Genomic DNA, 9,940 nt, shown 5'->3' with positions numbered 1-9,940 from the left:
GGCAGATAATGGTAAGTGACCAAATTGTTATCAATTGGTAACGTTAGTGACTAATCATAATAATTAAAACATCAGTGTCCAAAACATAAACATAAACAAACATAAAGGGACTATTTTTCCAGTTTGCCCATTCCTTTTTTATTCTTTCTGTATTGGGCTATTGCCCTTCTTTTAAAGCCCATCACATTAAAACAAAAACAAAACAATACAAAAACAAAAAACCTTTGCAACTTAAACCTGTTTCCAGCTTTTGAAGTTATTCTCACAATGGCGGACTCGCAGCTGAAACAATGCCAATGGAACATACGTAGCAGTCAATACCTTGGAGAAATCTCAGCCCTTTGTTTTCTCCACCTTCCCTCTCATCTCTCTTCTTTCCCTTTTCTCCTTTCCGGTATAACTTTTCTTCCTTCAAAAACACCACTTCCTCCCCAAAATTTTTCTTTTATTTTAAAGCCTTAATTATTATTTTTACTCTTTTGATATCAGGTACTGGTTCTCAAGTTCTTCTTTATGATCTAGAATCATCAATGATGATAAAATCTTTTCAAATCTTTGAAGGCATTCGCGTACATGGACTCATTTGTAGCTTGCTTGATAATACTACTTTAGCTTGTAAAGTAGTTGTTTGTGGTGAAAAGAGAGTAAAGTCATTTAATTTAACCTTTGAATTGGTGTCTAAATCAAATACCCAGAGTGAGTTTTGCGTCGACTTGTGTTTAATTCACTCTTTGCCCAGATTTACTCATTGGGTTCTTGATGTTTTGTTCTTAAAGGTAAAGTTTTTATTTTTTATTTGTATTTTTATTTGAATACTTTGGTTTAAAAGTTTGAACTCGGTTTTTCTATGTGTCATTGGTTGTTAGGACCATTGTCTTGCTATTGGATGTAGTGACAACTCTGTTCATGTTTGGGATATGTTAAAGTCCAGTTTGGTTCTTCAAGTTCCATCTCCAGGTTAGTTGTATTTAAATTATGGGAATCTTTTATATACCTAATTCACCATTTTCATGTTGTTACAGCAAGTGTTTGAGTTTTTTTATTGATTATTTTTTGAAAAAAAGAAGCTTTATATCCTTTTGTAACGTTTATCCTTGCACATTCCTTTTAACTTATATGTAGATAGGTGCCTTTTGTATTCCATTCGATTATGGGGTGACAATCTTGAGGCTCTTCGAATTGCTTCTGGTACAATTTATAATGAGGTGGCTTGTCTTTCCTTGTGATGAATACTTCTCTTTCTCTGTAATGCTTTCTCATTCTTTGGAATTCCTTTTAGTGATTTAGTAGATAAAATATCCCTTGATTTTCCAATTATAAGTTCTTTTTGGTTGGAATCAAGGTATTAATTCTTTCGGAGTTCATAGCTGCCCATCTCAACAATGCCAGCTCCAAGATTTGAACTTAAGAACTTCCTGAAAGTACAATGGTCAATTATAAGTTTTTCTGGTTCTTGCTTACAGTATATAATTCCCAGCCTTTGAAATAACACAAGTATGGTTGTAAAAGTATCATAGAGGCCCCTGTGCTACAAGTCAGATTGCATTCTGCTTCCTTTACTCAAAAAATGGGCTTAGTCCTTATACATTAGATCGAAGAGCAAACTGGTTCTTTCTGTTAAAATTTTTATCTATTTTTACTGTTAAAAACTAATGTGGCTGACAGAGTAGTTAGTTAGTTTCATGTGACGTGCCACGTGTACCTTATTCCAACGTACACGAACCAATTTTTAATGATAGAGTTGAATGGAATTTTTAACAAAAGGACCGATCCGATTTGCTTTTTGAACTAACGTATAGGAGCTAATTTGTCCTTTTTTTTTTAAGTAGAGGGAGCTAAATACAATCAGACTCTTAGTACAAGGGCCTTTATGGTACTTTTACCTCAATATGGTCCTTGGCCAATAACAAGTTAAATGATGGTGAACCTTGGTTTTTTTCATAATGTAATCATTATTATAATCCTTAAAGGGTTACACTTTGTAGGGGTAAACTTCAATACTACTCACCACTAGCATTAAGTGATCTCTTACTAACCAAATGAGTTTGAGCAGATTATAGTCTGGAAAGTCATTTGTCAACATGATTCACCAACTTCAACAAGTTCTGTGAAAGGTTGCATGAATTTAAGCAGCTCAAATTCCAACTTTGCCAAGTGTTATAATCAGCAGTATAAAGCTGTTCATATATGTAGACTTGTGGGACATGAAGGTTCAATATTTCGCATTGTCTGGTCTTCCAATGGAGTCAAACTTGTTTCTGTGTCAGATGATCGGAGGTGAATAGGTTTTTTTAGTACTTTGTTTCTATTTGTTCTACTTAATTGGGTTTATGTAATGGGTTAATATGGTTTCTTTATCCATGTAGTGCTCGTATCTGGACAATACATGATCATGATGATAGAAGGGAGATTGTTGGTCCTGTGCTCTTTGGCCATAGTGCTCGGATTTGGGACTGCTGTATTTCTGATCATGTAAGATTCATGTAATCCTGTTGAACTAGTACTTGCTTTATTCTTTCTGGTATATGTAAAATATAAGAACAGATAACTAAAAAAATATCTGTGATCGGTTTAATCTGATCTTTTCTATTATTATTATTTCTGTTAGTTAATTGTTACTGCTGGTGAGGACTGCACATGTCGTGTGTGGGGTCTGGATGGAAAGCAGCTTAGGATGATTAAGGAACATATGTAAGTTGTGATTCCAGATTTTTGTCCTCGAGTTTGTTTCTTCTTTTGTGATATTCTATGTGATGTTATATATTGAAGTCTTTGTTGAATTAGCCCTAAAGCTGATCAAACTAGTATTTTATTACAATATAGATATACTAGTATTTTATTACAATATAGATAAATTACTAGAATATTTTTAACGGTGCAGAGGAAGAGGCATTTGGCGATGTTTATATGATCCAAATTCTTCACTTCTTGTTACTGCTGGGTTTGACTCTGCTATTAAAGTTCACCGGTTGCACACTTCTGTTTGTAAGACATTGGACTTGGAAGGAGATGCTGATTCTGAAGATATAATTGAGGGAGCACAGATAAGCACTACTTGCATCCCAAATTCAATGGAGCATGCTGGACTCATGGATAGGTAAAGTTTTTTCAATGTATTGGACTGTAAAACTTTCCGGCATATTACCTTTGAAAATTGACATGCCGCCAAGATTCTATTAGTGTTCTCAGCCATAAAAAACCTTACTTTATAAATTAGAAAAATGTTTGTTATAACTTCTGTATGGATCATAGATAGCAATATGTAAACTTTCCTAGCTCGTGGCACTCTGATTGACATATGATATATCGATGCCTCTAAAAAGTTACAAGAGTGTTGAATTTTCTGTTATATGCGCCGAATATCTGGTAGTTGCTATAATATCTCTATTGAAGGATCAAAACTTGTGCCTTGTGGATCACAAACTTCTGTCGATTTTGTATTGACTGGTTATTTTGTATCATATTCTTACGATGGTCAATTTTCATTGTTCGTTCTGTTGTTGCAGCAAAAGTGAATATGTGCGCTCCTTGTATTTTAAATGTGAAGATACCATTTATGTTGCTACGAATCATGGTTATCTCTATCATGCTCTATTATCTGAGACAGGGGATGTCAAATGGACTGAACTGGTCCGTGTCAATGGAGAGGTTCCAATTGTTTGTTTGGATCTGTTGTCAGCAAGCCTTTCCAGAAATCATTGCGGTATAGAAGATTGGGTTGCTGTTGGAGATGGTAAAGGAAACATGACTGTTGTTGGAATCACTGGTAATCCTTCCTCACCCAAAGTGGCCTTCACCTTTGCTTGGCCAGCTGGAGCGGAGAGGCAACTCTTAGGAACTTACTGGTGTAAGTCACTCGGATGTAGGTAATAACTTTTCTTTATTGATTAGATTATATCTCGATTTTGATTTTCTGACAGTTATTGCTCGCCTGAGCTGTAAAAACCTATATGCTTGACTGTGAATTTTAAACACATTTATTTATTATTTACTCATTTATAAACCTGTTTGCCGGTTTACTAATATGATAATAGGGTTAAACCACTATTTGGGGCCTGAAGTTAGCAATAATTCTCACATTGAGGTCTGAACTTTTTTTTTTTGGTCAAGTTAGTTCCTGAACTTGATAATTGTTCTCACATTGAGGCTTGAACTTTTTTTTCCAAGTTAGTCCCTGAACTTGATAATTGTTCTCATATTGGGGCCTGAACTTGGCAAATGTTCCCACATTGAGGCTTGAACTTTAGAGTTCAGGGAAATATCAGGGACTTAACTTGGACAAAAAAATTTCAAGCCCCAATGTGGGAGCAATTGCTGAGTTCAAGCCCCAAAAAGTGATATAGCCCATGATAATATGATCGGTAAAGAAGTGACCAGCTCTTATGCTGCATTGTCTGATGCAGAATCTGTAAATTTACTGCTGATAATCTGGCATTGTCAGTTGAGAGACATATTTGGTATCATGCTTTACTTTGAAGATGTAGAGGATTTTGAAATATCATCTTTTCTGTTAGCTAGGTATGTCTTCACCACTGATCCCAGAGGAGTTTTAAAGCTGTGGTGGCTATATGACCCCTCGATATCTGTTTATCAGGATTCTCAAAGAATGTCCCTTATAGCTGAATTCCCTTCGAGCTTTGGAATACGAATTATGTGTTTGGATGCCTCATTTGAGGAAGAGGTATGTATTACCCTTTCTTTTTTCGGTTTTTTTTCCTTTTTTTTCTTTGTTTACAAGAAGAAGAAGAAGATATATGAATGTTGGTACTAAATATTATGTAATGTATGCTGTACTTAAAACTTTTGCAGGTACTAGTCTGTGGAGATCTGCGTGGTAATCTGATTCTGTTCCCTTTATTAAAAGACCTATTGCTATGCACGGCTGCCACTTCGGGTGTGAAGATATCTCCACGAAGTTATTTCAAAGGAGCTCATGGGATTTCGACCGTGTCCAACATTTCAGTTTCTAGATTGAGTCACGGTCAAGTTGAAATCCGAACGGTAATATGATCTAAGTTCCCTGTAAAAGGAAAATATTGGAATAATAACTCTTTAACATTTTCTCTTGGCTCATTGTTTTCTCTAGTAATTTTTTACTATATAAAGATTATAAAAATGAAAATTTCATAATAGATTGAGGAAAAGAGAAAATTCTTGTTAAGGAATTTATATGAACATCCATAAGCCTTAAGAAAGGGAAAAACTGTAAGCCTTTGGGAAATGGCTTGATGCATGTCTGCCTGTATGCACATGTATTCTTCACGTTCAAGCATTAGTTAGTATGTTAATTATTTTCCCATTTTCCTTTCTTTTTTATTTTCAGACTGGAGCAGATGGGTGCATATGTTATTTAGAATACGATAAGGACCAAGAAAGTTTTGAATTTATAGGAATGAAACAATTGAAAGAATTGAGTTTGATTGAATCTGTCTCCGCTGATTTCAAGTCTGCTGATGATCTGGCAAACCGCAAATATGCTGCTGGTTTTGCGTCAACGGATTTCATAATATGGAATTTGATAACTGAGGCAAAGGTATTCGTGCCCCCACCCCTCCCTACAAGTCTCTTTAGGTCATATATTTCGATTGCTAAATGTTTTCATTGGCACAGGTTTTGCAAATTCCATGTGGAGGATGGCGACGTCCTCATTCCTATTACCTTGGTGATGTACCGGAGATGAGGAACTGTTTTGCATACGTCAAGGTATGTTTACTTCTATTGTTTACATCTTCATCCTTTTAGAAACATTGGAAAATGCAAATTATTACTTTAATTTATGTGATACACCTCTCTAAGATTGTTGACTTGTATAATAAGGCATCCTTGTCAAGCACTCACCTGAAGCCACATCCTTGATATTTCATGGACCATAAAGCATATTCTAGCTCGTGTTTCCTTCCTCAAGTTTGTATATCATTTTTTTTCAATAATTTTTGCAGGATGAAATTATCTATATTCATAGGCATTGGTTACCAGGAGGCGGGAAAACAAACTTCCCTCGGAATTTACACTTACAGTTTCATGGGAGAGAGATGCATTCCTTATGCTTTGTTTCTGAAAATTTACAAGTTCAAGGAAATGAAGAGGAAAACTTAGTTGACAAATCTAGTTGGATTGCAACTGGATGTGAAGATGGAACTGTGAGGTTAACTAGGTATGTTGAAAGTTATCCGCCCTTTAGAATGAGGCGGAATGCTTCGTCATTTTGTACACGTTTTTTGTTTTATTGGAGAAACCGGGGCATGCTGCTATGTCATGCACTTGTGTACTGTAAAAGACACATACCTTTTATGTCTGTCCCATATGTTATTCCCTTGTTTCTCATTGATTCTTGCCCTTTAATAGAGAATCTGATCGTGTTACTGGTGGTTAGGTTTGCTCCAGAAATGGAGAATTGGTCTGCATCTAAATTGCTTGGGGAACATGTTGGTGGATCTGCTGTTAGATCAATATGCTTTGTGTCAAAGACACAAATAATTCCTTCCGTTGTATCCAGCACGCCTGGCTTGGAAAAGGGACAAAATGACACTTCAGATGGCAAACAAAATCCATGTTTGCTGGTTTCCGTTGGTGCAAAGCGTGTTCTGACAACTTGGTTACTAAGGAATAGGAGTCTGGACGAGGAGGAAGAAATATACCCTGAACAAAAGCTCAACAGATGTGAAACCAGGTGTAAACCAACAGTCAAACAGTGTTCATCGATGTCATTTAGGTGGCTTTCAACAAATATGCCAATAAGAAGTCCTAGCATGGAAGGAAGAGAAAAAACCGTGAGTGCTGCCAACAAAATTTCTAGCCTTGATAGTGATGCAAAGACTGGATCAACTTTTATAGAGAAAGAGGGAACAAAGTCAAAAACTTGCTTGGTGAATAAGTATGAAGATGATTGGAGATACCTTGCTGTAACTGCTTTTCTTGTTAAATGTGCCGGTTCCAGGTAAGCTCTGATTTTTCCTGCCTTTTGTTCACTTTGTTTAATTTATTTAAGGAAAGAAACTATTCCCTTTTCGCTCTATTGCAGGTTGACTGTCTGTTTTGTTGTCGTTGCTTGTTCAGATGCCACGTTAACATTGCAGGCTCTGGTCTTACCACATAGATTATGGTATTCACAAAGGCTCATTATTAATTCCAGTTTCAGTACTTCTGTGTGCATCATGAAATTTAATTTACTCCTTTATAATTTCAGGTTTGATGTTGCTATATTAGCTTTGATGCCATCCCCGGTTTTAGCATTGCAGCATGCAGTTGTCCCTTTCTGTAATTTAACCCAGACTAGCAGCACGTACCTTGTGATAAGTGGAGCTACTGATGGCAGCATTGCCTTTTGGGAGATAACTGAGAGTGTTGAAACCTTTGTTCAACGAGTATCTAGTCTTAATATAGAGAAGTTCATTGATTGCCAGAAACGGCCACGTACAGGAAGAGGAAGTCAAGGAGGACGGCAATGGAGATCACTGAACAGTAGCATGCCTAAGAGAAGATTCGGTGTTGACTTGGTAACTAGAAAAGCTGGAGATGTGGATGATAGCGATTCAAATATTACACCTGACACATCTTCGGAATTAAATGACCTTCAAAAGAGGTCGAAGAACTGTTCTCAAGCCGAGCATGACACTTTGCTCGAGCCAGAGACCAGCAGAACCGATTCCTTAACCGAGATATGTGAAATACAGCCTATACGTGTTATGAATAATGTACACCAGTCTGGTGTGAATTGTCTCCACGTTTCAGGGGACTTCCAAGGTTCCGGCAACTGTTATCTGTTAAATATTGTCAGCGGGGGTGATGACCAAGCAGTTCATTGTCTTCAACTGAAGCTGACACTGTCATCGACTGAGTTAGATGCTAAAGTTGTGACCTCAGAAGCAATAAGATCAACCATTCAGTCCGAAAGTACTGAGAACATTGTAGATTGTAACAATAAGAACCAGGCCCCGAATAACATTAGATTCCTCAATCAATATAGAATCCCCTCGGCTCATAGTTCTGCTATAAAAGGTCCGTAGTCCTTGTTTGAAAGTAATCCAGTATGTGCATTATTACTTAATTGTGTTTCAACTTGCGATATCCTTAAAGTCGAATGCTTTCAGTTACCAACAGTCAGTGCCCCACATGCCTTGTACTAACAGCAAGTTTTTATTCAATGAAGGCATTTGGACAGATGGGACCTGGGTGTTTTCCACCGGTCTTGATCAGCGCATCAGGTGTTGGCTTGTTGGTGAGCACGGTGAACTAACCGAGCACGCTCTTCTAATCATTAGCGTACCAGAGCCAGAAGCATTAGATGCAAGAGCATGCGGCAGGTCAGTTTAGGATTTATCTGCAATTTTTAGATTGTTGGCAATCCTTTATTACAGTTTAAATCTAATCAAGGTTCTTTTAATCGGTGTTTGTTAGGAACCACTATCAGATTGCCGTTTCCGGAAGAGGGATGCAGATGGTCGAGTTCTTCCTACCTTAACAATAAAAAGATTTCACAGAAGCCGCAACATGTAGGATATAGGTACCACCTTGTTGTGCAACTATTTTTGTGCCAGTTCCACACTCATTTAACAGTTTACATATAGCTGTCTAACCCAGCTTAGTCAACCATTTTCCCTCAAGTACCGGTTGATCTGTGAATCCAAAGAGGGCGGTCTGACTTACCATGTTTTCTACTTCCGTTTACGAGCAAAGCGCCTTTAGACTTGGCTCATTTAACCCTAACCAGGACGGATCAAGGGTTACATTACATTACATTACATCTTACAGTACTAATATGTAAAATTCAATGAAAATATGAGTGTCATTACTTTGATTCTAGTTTCAATCAGTACAATCTATTTTGTATTTTTTTTCAACTGGTTGAGATTTTTAGCTGCCTAATAAACCTCGAGTTGGTTCATGTTTAGTTGTGTCAAAGTCAAAGGGTGCCTATATGGACAAAGTATTAGCTCAGTTAACATAATTGGCAAAGGTGGAAGTCTTGGATTTTGAGTACCCACGGTTGAGATCCAGCGTGCATAATTATGTGTCAATTATATATATACGGGTTTTCAAGTCTTACCTTATGCTGTTGTAATATGTGAGCTTTAGTTTGGTTAGTTAATCTTTGTACGGATTGTTTCGTTTCTTAATTTGTTTATATTGTAATTATTTGATTATACACTTTGTTATAGGGGTGAGTATTTGATTAAATTGAGCGAAAGAATTTTGAGTCACGAGTTTTATTTTATCATACTAATTCAGTTTGAAATTTTTTTGAATCAAGTAGCGTGAAATGAAATTTGAGAGAGTTGAATCCGACTAATTGACAATATGAATAAATTTTGAGTTAAAAGAACATAAATATCATATATATATATATGAAAACCCTTTTAAAATAAAATAAGAGATTAAAAAGATATAGATTTAGTATGATAAATTTGATTTGATAATTTCTTCATATTTATCATATATATTTAATATTTTTTTCATAAATTTTAATATTTTTATAAAATTTTGGGGAAAATAGTTTATAAATATTTTCAATTTTAGAAGATTATTTTAATTTTTTAACTTTTTTGAGGGATTAATTTATATATTTTCAAAGTCACTTTATTATTCGAGTTATTCAAATTATTAGAGTTGTAAAACTTGAGTCGAACTCAAAAAATTAAATTGCTTCTTTGAATTTATCTAGAAAAATAACTCAATCTGATCAACTGTCTAAGTTGAATTGAATTTTATATATTTGAGTTTTTACTGATGTAATTGTTTGATTAAAAAATTATATAAAGTTTCTTCAAAGGTTACATTGAAGGCGGCTCCCTTACATCCGTATTGTTTTTGCTCGTCATCAATAATACTTTATTGGATGAGAGATCATGAGACTAAAGACTGAAGATTTTTTTGGTCCCTCAAAATTTATTCTTTGTTAAAGTCAATTCAATTTACTTCTTAGCAATTGCAAAACCATGTG

General features: G+C 35.7%; 1 protein-coding gene across 3 annotated transcripts; it reads left to right on the top strand.

Moving 5' to 3' along the window:
* Positions 1 to 226: 226 nt before the first annotated feature.
* LOC107922723 (uncharacterized WD repeat-containing protein C1306.02) lies at positions 227 to 9,143 on the top strand. Of its 3 annotated transcripts, XM_016852875.2 has the most exons (19): positions 227 to 394; positions 490 to 776; positions 867 to 957; positions 1,123 to 1,205; positions 2,054 to 2,277; positions 2,367 to 2,472; positions 2,609 to 2,691; positions 2,882 to 3,097; positions 3,507 to 3,866; positions 4,519 to 4,681; positions 4,810 to 5,001; positions 5,324 to 5,533; positions 5,611 to 5,703; positions 5,940 to 6,154; positions 6,374 to 6,937; positions 7,022 to 7,102; positions 7,187 to 7,998; positions 8,150 to 8,303; positions 8,398 to 9,143. In XM_016852875.2, exons 1-19 carry the CDS (start codon positions 268 to 270, stop codon positions 8,459 to 8,461), a joined length of 4,125 nt encoding a protein of 1,374 aa, XP_016708364.2. In that variant the 5' UTR covers positions 227 to 267; the 3' UTR covers positions 8,462 to 9,143. The 3 variants fall into 3 exon arrangements, with proteins under 3 accessions (XP_016708364.2, XP_040938834.1, XP_016708371.2); XM_041082900.1 differs by lacking the exon at positions 227 to 394 and having other exon boundaries at positions 636 to 957; positions 1,127 to 1,205; XM_016852882.2 differs by lacking the exons at positions 227 to 394; positions 1,123 to 1,205 and having other exon boundaries at positions 636 to 957.
* Positions 9,144 to 9,940: the final 797 nt, after the last annotated feature.

This window comes from Gossypium hirsutum, chromosome A12, assembly GCF_007990345.1.
Source record: "Gossypium hirsutum isolate 1008001.06 chromosome A12, Gossypium_hirsutum_v2.1, whole genome shotgun sequence".
Lineage (NCBI taxonomy): Eukaryota > Viridiplantae > Streptophyta > Magnoliopsida > Malvales > Malvaceae > Gossypium > Gossypium hirsutum.
The sequence above is the reverse complement of the archived record's forward strand: the minus strand, read 5'-3'. Positions and strand labels throughout refer to the sequence as shown.

Excerpts from the sequence above, each read along its gene's own strand:
- LOC107922723 (XM_016852875.2), top strand. The coding sequence starts at position 268 with ATGGCGGACTCGCAGCTGAAACAATGCCAATGGAACATACGTAGCAGT. Across the intron at positions 1,206-2,053 it reads CTGGTACAATTTATAATGAG|ATTATAGTCTGGAAAGTCAT; the intron begins GTGGCTTGTCTT and ends GAGTTTGAGCAG. Across the intron at positions 7,999-8,149 it reads TCATAGTTCTGCTATAAAAG|GCATTTGGACAGATGGGACC; the intron begins GTCCGTAGTCCT and ends TATTCAATGAAG.